Source organism: Panthera tigris, chromosome B1 (genome assembly GCF_018350195.1).
Source record: "Panthera tigris isolate Pti1 chromosome B1, P.tigris_Pti1_mat1.1, whole genome shotgun sequence".
NCBI classification, from domain to species: domain Eukaryota; kingdom Metazoa; phylum Chordata; class Mammalia; order Carnivora; family Felidae; genus Panthera; species Panthera tigris.
The window spans coordinates 165,684,361-165,700,926 of record NC_056663.1 but is presented as its reverse complement, the minus strand read 5'-3'; the positions used below and the strand labels follow the sequence as shown (position 1 = coordinate 165,700,926).

Sequence of the window (16,566 nt, the reverse complement as noted above, 5' to 3'; positions counted from 1 at the left end):
AATAAAATGATAAGTGTAACATTTTATTTTCCCCTTGTATTTAAAAGAAATGACCTTGGTGGTTTCCATCCTAGTTGGTAAATCACCAAAACTAAATGTAACTAGAGTTCTATTTAATATTGTGTCAGGAAATGGACTTGACTAAAATACAGATTAAAAACTGGTCTTATAATAAGGTAAAAACTGGCCTTTTCTTCTAATTTAATTTGTTCTTGGGAGTAAAACATCTGGATAGAAATGCCAGGAAATCATGGTTTTCACTAGCTCTATTGCAAACAGGGCATACAAATAAAAAGTAAGAGAAAAATCAAAATAACCATATTTTCCAAGCAAAAAATTACTATATAAACATTAGGCATGAGATTATGCTCTCATTACAAAAAGGGACAGATTATATTTAAATATAATATTAAAATAATTAAAGTAATCCATCTTTAAAATATGAATCACAGAACTTAACAAATTCAAAATCCTAATGGGACATAAGTAAAATAAATAAGATTAAAGTAAAAATATATAATAGTATTTTATATACTGAATTTTGCAACTAATCTATTTTACATACATTTAAGTAAATTAATATGAAAGCTGCTACTTTATTTACCTTTGAAGCCATAGAATGGTTCAATAGTTTTACATTTTAATAGTTTTAATTTTACATTGGTTTTCTGCATTTTAAATTTAAAACTTCCTGTTACTGAAGTGCAGTAAATTTTATCGGATTTAGTTAAACTTCTTATGATTTTTGCCTAGTGAACAGAATTTATAAATAAAGGTAGCCAACCCAATAAACCAAATTGAATAGGGCAAAAGCTGTTGGGAAAAATATTCGAGAATAGGAGTCAATTTTGGCAATGCGTATGTGTATCCTTCCTTCCCTCCATGATCCTGTTCTGCAGTCTTCAAAGCAGCAGAAGAAACTGGCACAATCTTTGCCCTCCAAACACTGGTACCCATAATCCTCTTCTCCATGTGGCAGAGAAATGCTATTCATTGGAATCAGAGTGGATCCAGGATGGAGTCCAGGGGACATCTGAGTAAAATAATAAATGAGTTTTTCAGAAAAAAAAATCTCATAAAGAAAGATCAGTATGGCTCCTCAAGGCAAACTCTGCAATAAAAATAATCTTAGTTTTTAGAAATCGGAGAGGTGTTCAATCCTAATGCGTTTTTAGATTATAATTTACTTTGTAACACATAACTTAATATTATTATACATTCCAAAGACCTTTCAGGGAAAAAACGCTCAAATGTGGAATATATTGTATACCTTTAGAAAACTGGCCCACCAAAATATTGTTAACCATGAATCTAATTCTAAAACAAAAATATATATTTTACACTAAAACATTTATAATTCTCTAAGTGTCTGTTTGCTACTATTATATTACATAATTTATTTATTTTGGTGATAATGAGAGCAAATAGCAAAGATGGAATTTTGATAATGCAGAAAAGCTTTGAAGAACTGTGAATGAATAAAAAAAGGCATGGATAGGGTTTGTAGTAGAGGATAAGTGCAAAGCATCATATTTGGAAGAGACGACATGCAGGAGTTAAAAACTCAGGTTTTTGTTTGAGAACAACTGTGTCCAAAATTTGGTACATTCTACCAATATAGCTAGCCTCATAGTTGGAATTATATCAGCACCTGATTTTTGTGATGGCTGTGATGAGTATATTACATGACTTATTTAAATGATAAGTGCTCCATCTTGCCCACTTATAGCAGCTACTTTTATCAGGATCATGTGGGACCCATATCAAATTAATTTTTTATGATACCAGGTTCTGAATAATACTTATATAATAAAAAAATTTTCAACATTTTAAAATCAAGCAAGTCCAGGATACTGTGAGACATTAAAGCAATCACGTTGGAGTCAGACAGGTTTGGTCAACAATTCCATTTCTGCCCAGCAGAGTTATGTCACCTCGAACAGGAATTGTTAGTGCTCTTCCTTCTGTCTCCGTGTCTTCTGTACAAAAGTCACCATAATACACAGATCCATTTGGTGATACTTGAATAAGATGATGTGCATAAAGCACAAAGCAAAATATGAAACATACAAGTATTCAGGTGCCAATAGGTAATCTTATTGCCATTGCTAGTGTTGATGCCTGTGGGAGATACATCACAATTTGGTATAAAAGACGTGCTAAGCAACAATAACAGTAACAATAACAACATGGACCTTATAAAAAATGTTACTGGAGGGGCACCTGGATGGCTCAGTCAGTTGATTTCCTGACTTTGGCTCAGGTCATGATCTCCTGGTTTGTGAGTTTGAGCCCCCAATAGGCTCTGTGCTGACAGCTCAGAGCCTAGACCCTGCTTTGGATTCTGTGTCTCCCCCTCTCTCTGCCCTTCCCCTGCTCATGCTCTTTCTCTCTCTGTCTCTCAATAATAAATAAATGTCAAAAAAATTTTTTTAATGTTACTGGAAAAAAATTAATGAACCCTTGAATAAAACAGCAATTAAAATATTAATGAAGATTCCAGTTTTCATGACTCTTCCTTCAGAACTTCTCCATATTTAGGGATTATCTTAAAATGTGAATCCTACAACTTGTAAGAATCATTGATTTTATTACCTAAACACTAAATATAATGCTGAGATCATAGAAATTATTTTAACCTGATCCTAAATTCTTCCTAATGAAAATGTTTACATTTCTTCATCCTGCATTTTGAAAGAGACAAATCTCAAAGCCTTGAATATTAAATATTGTATGGAAAAGATTTTAAAAATTAAACAAAAGAGAATTAAAAAAAATTTGGACCTATACTAAAATCCATTTTATTTCAACAGAAACATAGAAACCAAACTACTAAATGTTAAAATTCAGTAGATGTAAAAAGTAGCAAATAATTACATAGAGTGATATTTTAAAAAGATAAATGCATCACACAAGTCATAATATTAGAAACAAAATGTGCAGCCTAAAGATAAGGAGCAATGCCCTAAACACAAATCAATTCATGACTCCACTTGCCTGGATGTATCATAAAAAGCAGAAGCAGTATATTATTAAATGTTAATGACATATCTTTTCAGGTTGACACTTGGGGATACTTGAATAAGACTCTGAAACTTTAATGGAGCACTAAAATTATGTACAAAATGAGGCAAATTGGTATTCATTTCTTTGTCACTTAGTACTTACATAACATATGTTCAAGTGCTAATCAGAGTGGAAAGTGATTAAAATACAAGTTTGTTTGGGGCACCTGGGCAGTTCGGGAGTTCGAGCCCCGCGTCAGGTTCTGTTCTGACAGCTTGGAGCCTGGAGCCTGCTTTGGATTCTGTGTCTCCCTCTCTCTCTGCCCTTCCTCTGCCCACGCTCTGTCTCTCAAAATAAATAAATAAATAAATAAATAAATAAATAAATAAATAGATAGATATGTTAAAAAATTAAATACAACTTTGCTAATAGGCAATTTCAAGGTTATATGGCACAAAATACATTCCAAATATCCCTCAGCACTGCCATAAATAGGAAGATGGTGTGTTTGTTAGAAGATATCAGTTGTGTATGAGGGGATGATTAAACATTAAAGTGCACAAAGGTGGAGAAAAACTGTAAGTGGTTCATTTTAAAAATGGACTAATCTGTAGTGTTCAAAATCACGGAGAGCTTCTAATGCAGTGACACTTTAAATGGACAATTTTCCAGTTTCCTGCTGTCCCTCAAAACACCACAAGTCCATAAACTGAAAGAAGCTACACTTTAATGAATGATGGATGTGAACAGAAATATATTTTATATGTGCTGAGAAAAATATCCCAAGAGCTGACACAGTAGCAATAAAATAAAATATGTTGACACACAGATTGTGACCTGGAAACCACTAAAAAATTAATCAGTAGAATATGCACATTCCAAACCTCATTTATCTGAAGTGCAACTTTATTACCCATCTTATAATTTCTCAAGTAAAGGTCCTGTTCCCTCCCAAAATAGCAAGCATTGAAAAAATAAAAAAAATAAATCAGGTAAGTGATAGAAAAATAAACTACATAATCAAAGTTATTTTTTACTTTAAATAATATAGTTTTGAGAATATACCATTATATTGTTATTTGAAAACGTCACTAAGAATATAGCTGAACTTAACATTACAATAAATTGATCATGGTCTCATTATTAAAGATATGTATGTCTGGTTATATATTAAGGACTACACTACGTAGATATTAATAAAGGAGATAGCTATACAAAATATATTTCAAGCATCAAGACACATTAATGTCAAATAAATATTATTAAGTAGTAAATAAAACATTTATGTACAAATTATATTTATGTATGTTTATGTATTATTATTTGTATCATACACTAACATCATTAATGTTATTAAATATCAATTACGTGAATATGAAATATTATTAGGTCATGTTATCAATATTATGAAACACTAATATTACTGTCCTTAATCTCCCATTTAAAACTTTACATGCGAGAATGCCAGCCTGAGCACAGGTTTTCTCAAGACACTGTACTTTCATAAAATCCATTTCAAAACCTACAAAAATCCACATCAGTGTTAACAACAGACGTGAGATGGATCTTAGTGATGCTGAGTGACCAATCAGCATGTCAGAGTTTGTGCTGTTCCTGAAAGACAAAGAACAGGTGAAAACAAGCCAACAAGCGAAGTGGACCAAAGGAAGTCACATTTTGGAAGAGGCTCAGGAAATGGAAGCATGAGGGGAAGAGCTGTTCTTCCCATCAAAGCTTCAGAGATGCTTACTCTAAAGCAGGAAGAATGGGAATGATAAAACAGGATGGAAAACATGGCCTTTGTGAAATGTCCATCTCCGGAATAGCTACCGCGGTCTGAACCATCACTCATCCACGCATGTAGAAACTAGAGATGCTGACAGGTTGATGTCTGCTCACGTTTAGAACCTTGAAACTTCGACCATCAGATCATCCCATGCCACTCCAGGGAGGATTAGGGCTCCTGAAGTTGGTATTGGAATGTCCTAGTAAAACTCTCATCATCATTTAGAGTGTATGTGTGCATGTTTGGAAGCACTAAGATGTCGTGGTCCCCATCCCCACCCCCACCACGGAAGTGAAATCTGACACTTGGAAATTCAAGAGTGACATGCCAAGCTTGCAGGGCCTATTGGAGAAAAATCTCCAAGAACTTCCAAGGTGAACTTTCAAGGTACTAACACTACAAAAGAAAAACATGGAGATGAACAGCTAGAATTACTGATTCTAATAATTCAGGAAACATAAGAGAATATTAACCTTTTGAATTAGTTCACTCAGAAATACTTAAAGAGATAAGTTGTATCCATTTAAGGAAAACAGGATAGAGAACAGTTAGAAAATAAAAGCTCTCAGAAATTAAGGAAAACATTGTAAATTCAGGAAAAAAAAATCAAAACATTGTGAAATAAAATCTTAAGGAAGGAAGTTGCCCACAATATACAGACAAAGAAAGTATCAATAACAAATAGGATAGTAAAAAATAGGATAAAAAAAAGAATATCTGCAACACATGGATAATTAACCTAGGAGGCCTACAGGTATCTAATAAGAATTCTATGAGGAATTTAGGAGAAAACAGAAAATAATTGAAATAAAGAATCAAGGAAATTCTCAGAAATAGAAGATAGGAATATTAAGTAATGAAATGAATGAGGTAAAAAAAACAGAGAGTGTACTGGCCCTCAGAAATGTTAACACCATGGAAAAAGAGATGAGATGAAAATTTTCAGGTCAGAAAGAGAAAGATTTACTATCAAAAATAATAATCAGATTGGCATTATAATTAGTGATAATGAATTAAAATGTAGATATTTAAGTGTATTATTTGAAATTTGAAAAGTAATCAACAATAGTTATTAAAGGGAAGATAAAATATTAAAGGAAAGCATAAGATGGAGATGGTGGGAAAGCTATATTTTTCTTTTATACCAAAGAGTCACAACTTTAATAAACTTGGTACCTTAAGAATCGGATATATAATGGAAATAATCATCAGAGGAAAGTAAGAGCAAAATGATAAAATGTGGTTAATTCTAAAGACTAGGAGCAAGTGTTCACGGTACAGAATTTTATTCTTCACTTGTACATTTTATACTTTTTGATTTGTTCAACTGTGCACTTATTATTAAACTTAATTTTTTAAGTTTATTTTTTGAGAGAGAGAGAGAAAGAGCATGTGCACGCACGAGTGGGTAAGGGGTGGAGAGAAAGGGAGAGAGAGAATCCCAAGCAGGCTCTGTGCTGACAGCATGGCGCTCCATCCCATGGACAGTGAGATCATGATCTGAGCCGAAGTCAAGAGTTCCATGTTTAATTGACTGAGCCACCCAGGCACTCCTAAAATTAATTTTTTCAATGAGATTTTTTTTTACTTGTGACTAATCTGGTCCCTTTCAGCTATAATAATCTATGATGGTTTAAGTAGGTAGAGAAATATTAGTGTTATTTGGAAATCAAGGTTAAAAAAACAAAGAGCCACTGTTGTTGGTATTTATATACCTCCCGAGGATCTTTATACGACCATTGTCACAGCTGATATTAAATGGCTATGCCGTCTGTTGACAACATCCCACACCTACTGACACCTTACAGTTATTTAAATAACCTTGTATTTCACATCTCATCAATATCAAATGATCTCTCCTAGAGGCTTTGCCAAATGCCATTAAGGGAAAGATTTATAATTTGTGAAACTGCGTATTTATATGGCTTTTATTTCAGTATTCTCAAAGGTAGATGAATGTTTATTTATATAGATATGTACTAACTGAAAATAAGATCATTTATTTGAAGAGAAGGAGCTGAGGGGTGGGGATTATGGGCAAAACAAACAAAAACTTTCCCACACATTATCTTCACTCTAATATCCTGGGTCCTGCTCTCTGTGATATATTACTTCTTGAACTATTGCAATAGTTTCCAAATTTATCTCCCTGCCTTGTTTGTCATTCAAGTGTATATTCCAGGCTACCTCTAATCGTCTTTCGGAAACATAGATACAAATATGCCATCTTGCCTAAAAACATTCATGGCATAACGGTCCTGAAAGTACAAAATATAAATTCTTTAGCTTGGTACTGGAGACTTTCCACAACTTGGCCATATACCGCTTTTCTATCCTCAACCTAGGTTATTTTCTTTCCTAAGATTCCTATTTTCTAGACCAGCACTGTCCAGTACAATTTTCTATGATGACAAAAATGTCCTGTGTCTGCACTGTTCAACATGGTACTCACTAGTCAGATGCAGCTATTGAGCACTTGAAATATGACTAATGATACTAAGATACTGAATTTTAAATTTGGGTTAATTTTAATCAATTTAAATCAACCTAACGATATATGGCCAATGGCTACTGCACTGGACAATACAGCTTGGAACATCTATCAGTCTATCTATATCTTATTCTCATAAGTCTCATAAGTCTATCTATATCTTATTCTCACATAAGACTCAGCTTGGCTCACATGGTTCTTTCTCTATCTTAAATATTCTTCCTAATTTGTTCTCCTGAACTTTGTAACTTACTCTGGAAAGAACGAATTCGATGACATCACACTTCCTATGAATTTTTCTCTGTCAAATCCCCTTTGAAAGCATTACTTTACAACTTTCTGAGTGAGTTATTTACACCTGAAATGAAAGGAAACCACCCACTCCATCGTGACTCACATTAACATAACCTCCTCTCGGCACTGTGTGCTGAAGTCAGTGTTTCACAGACCACATCACCTGGTGTTTATGGACTTCCTCAATGCGAGGGATAAACCACATAGGTCAGGCTTCATGGTACTTGTCTCTATTTCAATATGAACATTTCCTTTAAAATATGCTAATATATATTTACTATAGAAAACACTGCTTCTGAAAAAGTATTTGAACCCAGTCTTCTGAGCTAATTCTCTTATTATCTTTATTTTTATTTTTAATTTGTATTATACTTTATCTTATGTTTACATGTATATTATATTTTTCCATAACTACATATAAGATCTATGAAAGCAAAGAACACATTCTATTGTTTTTTCTCTCCAAAGTGCCTTGTCCATGATCGGTGAAATACATTTCCATGATTGCATACTTTAACCAAATTAAGAGATTACAAACAAGTAAGTCTCTCCTCAGATGGGTATACCAGTCTCCTGATATAGGTATAATATGGTTTTCTGAGATTTCTAATCATCCATGGGATGAATATTCTAGTTTCAACACGAACTACTCTTTAGTTAATAATGAATGGCTTACTACAGTTGTATTTCTATGACCTTTACCTGTTTCGTAGAGTCTGGATTCCATGCTACAACACTCTTAACTTAGATTTAAAAAAAAAAACAAAAAAACAGATGTTGACATAAACACACCTGAAGCATGTTCTTAATGAGTATGAGTAAAAACACAATAATATGTATTATATGGGATGGAAATATGGGCCAAATTAAAATGTCAATGATATTCACAATAACAAAAAAAAAAGAGGAAAGACATAGATATGGAAAGATGGAAGCAGGGGGCGGAAGAAAGGAAGGAAGATGGGAGGTAAAGGGGGAGACAGAGAGAGTGAGAGAGAGAGAGGGAGAGAGAGAGAGAGAACAGAAAAAGGAAGGGAAATAGAGAAAAGGCCTAATATATCACATGGAGAGTAAGGTAAAAAGTATTTTTATTAATTTGTTTTTTTAAGAGGGTCATTGGAGCTAAAAATCTATTGTATTCAAATATTACCGCTTTTTTAAATAAATTGAAATAATCTGAGATTCTCAGTTAAGCAAAGAGACCTCAAGAAGGGGATTTTGGTTTTGCTTAATAATAGACATGTTGATCTTTCAGTGACTCTAGTCGAGGTCTTTGGTTCTGACTTGACTGTTCCTGTAAGTCATTCAGAGAACAAAAAGGGAAAAATGCTATGTTTTAAACTACTCAGAATTTTGAGTTTATGAAAGAAAGTGGGGGTATGGAAGGAAGAGAGAGAGAAGGGGAAGGAGAAGGAGAAGTGGGAGAAGGAGGAGGAGGGAGGGGGAGGAGGAAGAAGAGGAGGAAGAGCAAGAGGAAGGAAAAGAAAAACAGGAAGATGAGAACAGTAACAACAACGACAACAACAACAACCGAAACATTTGAAAAGGTGTAAAGCCAAGATGCTTCAAGACTTCTGGGTCTAGGTTATGCAATTTTTTGTCCTGGCTGGCAGAAGAAAGAACAGACTCCACAAAACCATTAAGTAGAGCACTCGAGACAACAAGCAAAGCTGTTTATTCTTCATGAAAGTGCAATCTGATTTACTCAATTAGCAAGACCATATGGTTGAACACAAAACCAAGCAGGGAGTCAGATTTGATTACTGATCCTGGTTTTTCAATCAAAATGTCATTTACTATTAAAAGAGCTCATAAATCACATAACTGAACAGAAAGGAGAGACTACAGAACTTTATTCTGGATAGCTCTAATAAAAATATTTTTTGTACCTAGGTAGTCAACAATATATATCAATTTAACTTTTAATGTTTGAAATTTAGTGCTTCAAAGCTCTTATTTAATTTTTATTCCTTATTTTTTCATGTTTATTATTTTGCCTCCTGGGCCTGACGCTAAATTTTAAATACCCAATGTATAGATTTTTTTCCCTTAAATTCTAGAACATTGCCTAGGATATGGGTATCCCTAACAAATATTTGGTGAATGAATTATTTTAAAAAATCATAATTTTAAAATTTGCACTCCCATGGTTAAGTTTACTGAGTGAATGTGATAGCCAAACTGATTTGCTATAGTCGTAGAGTAGCCACTTTTTGGTTGAATGTCTTTGATAATATAATAGTAGTCGCTACATTGTATATTTTTATAATGAAATTAGAGAATCTATGTGAGATTATAGATTTCCTGCCTTTTATTCAGTTTCCAGAAGTAAAATTTTCAAAGTGGTCATTGAACATAGCTATGGATGAGTAAATGATGAAATGGAAAATCCAGAGAGGATGCTTGGCTTTGATTAAAGGAAAATGGTAGAAAACCTGCATTTTTCTTTACCTAAAAATTTAGCAAATGGATATGAACATTGACATTATGGCTCCCTGATGGTTTATCCATTCAGGGGTTATATTATGTCCTATGGGTAAGCTAAAATAAGTCAAATTGAGAAAGTCACAGACTAATTCTGCAATGTAGGTTATCAAATGTGTACTGCCATCAATGTGCTCCACTTTCTTGGAATATTGCAGGAAACTGAAAGCAAATACACATAGGGTTTGGTCCTTGGAGTGTAATATGAAAAGTAAAATACAATTGAAAATGATGTCAAAGTTTGATAAAGAAATTAATGAAAACTGGGAGGAGGGAAGAAAAGCATTGAATCCTAGAACTTGCCAAGTTAGGAGATAATATAGAAAACTCCGTGACTTATTATATATGCTCTATGGTAGGCTTACAAGCTTGCCATTCAGGATAGCTGTTCTCGTTAATTTAGGTATTTGGGAACAAATCCGCTTTGAAAAAAAAAAAAAACATTTCCTGGAATCAGCAAAAAAGTGGCCTTTTTTTTGGTCAATACTGGAGGAACAGATGTTGACTTTTCTGAGTCCTATAAGAACAGGAAACACCAAGGAGTGATTACAAGCTTCAGCTCTGGCACCAAAAAAGACCTAGGTTTGAGTCTTGGATTCTTCAGTTCCTAAGGCGGTCTGTCCTTCTGCAAATCGCTGCACTTGTCCTCAAAGGAACATAAATGAAATCATGCACATAAAACACCTGGCATACTCAGTAAGTGCTGGATATTACTTGAAGGTTGTTACAATTGCCATTATAATAGATTATAGTTGATCATCCAATACTTAAGTATATTGAAATTAATAGAGCCACTTCTAATATATCAATTTGATGTGATGTATGTTGGGGTAGATACATGATAGGGAAGGGGGAGTAAGAGAGCACAAATATAGGCGAATCAAAAACACTTCATAGCTATGACTTTCAAACACAGCTGAATACTAATATTGAAGAGGGTTCTTTACCTCTAAAAATTAAGTAATTTTGTGGGCCACCTTTAGTTAGAAGTGAAAATCCTAACACAAAAATAGCATCAAAGAGAGATCTTAAATAATTTTGGGGGTACAAAAAAATCTACCAGTTGGGGAAAATCCACAATATAAGAAACCACTCTTTACAAGGGGATTTAGAGTCTTTTCTAAGGGGCACTATCAATATACCTCTCCTGGTAGACCATGTTAGGTACTCCGGTGTCATCTTAATGTTATTTATCTCTTGCTGGGTACTTCAAGAATCCATATTTGTCTAAGCAAGTATAACATGAGTATTCAGAACACTATCTCTATTATGATAAGTTGATGTTTATAAAATACAGATTTTTATAACATACCGAGCTCTTATTTTTTTGCTTTCTGTCTCTAGTAGTCTTTCCTTTTTTGTTGCTGGTAAAATAATGCAAGGTGCCATATTCCATTAAGGCTGCAAAAACAAAAATGAAACAAACAGAAACAAAGAGGTCCATCGCAGTCACATAAGAAACCTTAGGTAATGACTTCCTGGCGATTGTGCTCAGAGTTGTCATAGTCAGGACTGTGGTGATACCTGCGGAGGGAGGGGAAAATAGGAGATAAAAAGTAACAGACTATTTTAGTTCTTCCATCTGATTTGGCAATGTTGTAAGCGGTCACAAACAATGGAAACAAAAGGATATGATTACTCCTGATTTACACAAAAAATTACTGGTAACCATAGCTACATTATGTTCAATGTGCTCTTTGTGTCTGTATGAATTTTATTTTTCTTTTTAAGCTTATTTATTTATTTTGTAGTGAGACAGTGAGTGAGAGAGGGACAGAGAGAGAGAAAAAGAGAGAGAATCCCAAGTGGCCTTTGTGCTGTCAGTGCAGAACGCAACTTGGGACTCGATCTCAGGAACCATGTGATTACGATGAGCAGAAATCAAGAGTCAGATGCTTAGCTGACGGAGCCACCCAGGAGACCCATGTGTCTGTATGAGTTTTCCTCACCTAAATTTGTGGACTGCAGATATCTGACTCCCTGTACTCATTCTTCCATTCCTCCACAGCAATAAATTCTCCAAGTTTTAGCTGGCATGTGGCTGCCTGGAAGAACTTCTTTGCCCCCTTCTCTCAGTTATGTGTGGACACAGCTGAGGAGAAGTAAGTCAAGGGTGTAAACAATGGCCAATGGATGGCATTAAAAATGCAAAAAGGGAGTCAAAAATGTCAAATTTCCAGGTATAAAGTCAGTCATGGAGATGTAATATAAAGCATGGTGATTATAGTTAATAATACTGTGTTATATATCTAAAAGTTGCTGAGAGTAGATCTTAAAAGTTCTCATCACAGGGGCACCTGGATGGCTCAGTCAGTTAAGCAACTCACGTTCGATTTCAGCTCACAATTTGTGAGGTCTGGCCATGCTGACACCTTGGAGCCTACTTAGAGGATTCTTTCCCTCCTCTCTGCTCCTCCTCTGGTCTCTCTCTCTCTCTCTCTCAAAATAAATAAACTTAAAAAAAATTTTGTCACAAGAAAATACATTTTGTAACTGTATAATGATGGATGTTAACCAGACCTACAGCGGTAATCGATCTGCAATATACACAAGTATTGAATCACTATGTTGTACTTCTAGAACTAATATAACGTCAATTGTATTTCAATAAAAATAAAAGACGGCATTAAAGAGATAGGAAATGCCCATCTTTCCCTCTTCCTCAGAGCTTTCTGCAGGAATACAATGGCTAGAGCACCAGCAGCCATCTTAGAACATTGGATAATCATGAGAATTAAAATCATCCACAACACAGCAAAAAACTAGAAGGAGCCTGAGCCCCTCACACTGCAATCGCCCTTCCACTACCTACCTCTGGGCTTCTCACATGAGAAACAAATCCTCTTCCACCTAATTTAAGCTATAGAGATTTGAGGTTTTCTGTCACAAACAATTAAAATTAATCCAAACTAGTACAGTGTTTTCTTACACAATAACTTGAATTGAAGTTATTTTTTAATCTCAAGTTTAAGTAAAGAATAGTAGCAAGATTATGTCAATGGAATACCTAAAAAGCACAGAGAAAATTTTCATATTTTGAAGAATTCAGCATATAAAATTGGGATGTCACCCTGGGCCCCAGCCCTGTGTATGTATCTCTGGGAGTATCTGTTTGTTTTTAGTTATGGCTTTCTTGTGGTTCTTACCACAGCTCATCTTGGCACCCTTAACTCACAGCTGCACATACCATATCTCTTCTTACCTAAACTGCTACAATTCTCATTCTATGTCCACCGGACATGGCCCCAAATTCTGACTCTTCCTTTAGTTCTGTGACCTTAAGGAAGTTTCTTAACGTCTCTATGCCTTTCATCTAAAAAACTGGCACAGTAATATCTTACTACTTATAATGAATTTACACATGAGGTATTTATTTTATTTATTAGTTCTTAAAGTAGATACTTAGAATATTGATTTTATATCTTCCTTTCTAACATTAGCATTGTAAAACTGTAACTTCCTCTCTGAGCAATGCTTTAGTTGCATCTACAGATATTTATGTGTTAAATTCTTATTAACATTTAGTTTGAAATATTTTCTAATTTCCATTTTGACCCAAGGGTTATCTAAAAGGTCATTTTAAAATTTCCAAATAGATAAGGCTACTATTATCTATATTATGTATATTAATTCTTAATTTACTTCCATATGCACTTGAAAGTATGGTATGTTTTGTAGTTAAGGATAGTCTTCTATGAATATTAATCGGGTCAAGTAGTTGATAATTTCATTCAGATTTTTTACATCTTCATTGATCTTTCTCCCACGTAATTGTTCTACCATGAGTGAGAAAGAATGTTAAAATATCCAAATATGATAACAGATTTCTTTTTTACCCTATTATTCCTGACAATTTTGCTGCAATGATTTTTAAACCAAAACTGTTTATTAAGGCTAGGCATACAGGAAGTGCTCAACAATTACCACGAATAAACAAGTCTTTCCTTTTCCTCACCTTACACCTTTTTTTCTGGTAACTTATCAAATCACAACATTGCCACACTCAGAAAACGATAGATTTCCAAATGTATTCCTGGCTTCCATGCTTTTGTCCCAATTGACTCAAAAAAAAATTAAAGACAATGTGTGCTTTGATTTCAATATCAGTGACTGCATTAAATTTCACTTTACTAAAGTACTATTACATTTCTATTCATAAATCAATGAAAACTACAGAACTTAGCTTTCAGATATTTATGTCTTTAATTTAGTAATTAATATCACAGTCTTTCACATAAAAATAAGATAGTGGATTTCCTAGAAAATATCTTTGAATCCATAATAATAAAAAAATATTTGGGTTATTAAGCAGATTCATTGATATTGCCTCCTTGGTTTCCCTTGCTCAAAATCCTACAAGTCTTCCACATCACATTGAGAATAAAATCCAAAGTCTGTAAAATGACCTGTTACAAATATGATCTAACTACTGGCATGTCTCCAATCTCATTTTCTACCACCTCTCAGTCAGTCTAGCCATTGTTGCTTTTTTTTTTTTTTTCGGGCCTTCAAGCATGGCATGGCAAAGAAGATCCCACGTTAGGACCTGGTGGTTCTCCCTGCCTGGATTATCGTTCTACCAGTTATCCACCAGGTTAGCTCCCACATTTGACTGGGTCTCTGCTCCCTCCTCAAACAAGTCTGGCCTGACTCCATAACACAAAATAGCAAACAGCATATTTATGCACATCCCCTGACATACTCTTATATTTATTTTGCTTTCTCTTCATAACCTTTATTACTCACTGATATTATATGCTTTTTTATATTTGTACATTACCTGCATACCCCACTAAAACATAAATGCCATAAACATGAGGATTTTATAACTACTGTTCGCTGTTAACACTAAAGCCCCCAAAACACTGCCTGTTTCATTAAAAAACATTTGATAAATGTGACATAAATAAACTCAGGAAATTGTCCTTCAATTATGTGTGTATGTATGTATGTATGTATGTACCTACACTCGTTTTAAGAAAAATCTTGGTCCTCCAAACACATAGGGCCCACAATTATAAGAGATATTCTTCAAGATAGATCTGGCTATGGCTTCACAGTTGATATGCTAAAACTTAAAACTATGGATTCACATAACAACACAATTCCACAATTGGCTATACCCTTTCTGAAACTATGGCATGTTTTTTGGCTTTATAAAAATATAATAGTAGAATAGAAACAACCCATTCCAATTTTCTTAAAACAACTCATGGTAGCATACAAAGAATCTGAAATACTTTACTTACTTTAGGACATAAAATAATTTGAAATTATAATACTAGTTTAAATAGGGAAACGAAACTCAGGTATGAGTACATTTTATTCACTGGCTATATCTACACCTCTCTTTAGACTCTCAAGGGCACTGAATTTTCAAATACAGAGCTGGGTGCCTCGGGCTTTATCTTGCCACTTTTGTGTGATTTGCATTTTACTGTATTTATTAAATGTAGTTATTCACCAGCTATCATAGAAACCACATGAAAACCTCCTTTGTTGAAAATAGACTATCCCAACTTTATATTTTTTAAGACACAATTTTCAGTAGTATGATCATGTTTTGCACTGATCTTGGGAATGAAATTGATCAATAAGATATCTTTGTATATCAATACATAAATGGATGTTATTTTCTTTTAAACAAATGTATAGTAATTAGGCATATTTTCTTATATGATTTTGATTATTGCAATTGACTGCTAAAGAAAGAAACCAAAGGTCTATTTTATCAAGTATGAATCACAAATTGCCCTTTTAATCAGTGTTATTGTACAGGCAACTCTCAAAATATTCATGGACTAATTACACATTTCATAGATCACAGAAGCCTGGCAGTTTTTGTCCCTTTCAGCGACTTGCCCTTTAGAAAAGTTGGCTGTTGATTAGCACCATTGTAAGAGCGGGAGATTCCGAAGCCTTCTAAACACACATCAGTCAATAAATGCTGGCCATCAATGATTCAGCAAAAGAATAAAAATCTTGATGAAAAGTGACTGAAAATATTGACCAAATGAAGATTCAGGAATTATGCATGGTTTTCGCTCATTAATTCTTGCTGAGTATTTATGCTTCCCTTGAACTCCATGAACAGGAAAAATATAAAATTTTCTGAAATGAAATTCTTTGTGATTCAATTTACTACTTGTTTTTCATATATTCCTTTCAACATTGTATTGCACTGGAGTATTTTTTAAATTTTTGCTTGATTGCAATGTAGAGGGATATTCGAATATATTCAACTACAAACTTTTTCACATTGAACTATTTCAACAGTCCTATGATACTATAGCATAATATTACATATCATACCAAGTGATGTTCTTGCAGGTACTGCATCTTTATTGATCCAAAAAGACACCCAAGAAAGAACAACTGTCAGAATACACGGAATGTAGGTCTGAATAGTGAAATATCCCATTCGTCTGCTCAGGTCAAAAAAAATTGTCATAATAATATAATCCCCTAGAAGAAAAAAAAAGTTTTATTTTCGCTATTAAAATAC

General features: G+C 33.9%; 1 protein-coding gene across 2 annotated transcripts in view; it reads right to left on the bottom strand.

Moving 5' to 3' along the window:
* Positions 1 to 599: 599 nt before the first annotated feature.
* The window catches only part of GABRG1 (gamma-aminobutyric acid type A receptor subunit gamma1), a 65,612-nt gene continuing 49,645 nt past the window's right edge, over positions 600 to 16,566 (bottom strand). For both annotated transcript variants that reach the window (XM_007075917.3, XM_042982744.1), the window contains 3 exons: positions 16,374 to 16,526; positions 11,374 to 11,585; positions 600 to 1,033 (listed from right to left, as the gene is read on the bottom strand). In XM_007075917.3, coding sequence (XP_007075979.1) covers positions 764 to 1,033; positions 11,374 to 11,585; positions 16,374 to 16,526 — 635 coding nt within the window. In that variant the 3' untranslated portion in view covers positions 600 to 763. The remainder of the gene's footprint in view (positions 1,034 to 11,373; positions 11,586 to 16,373; positions 16,527 to 16,566) is intronic.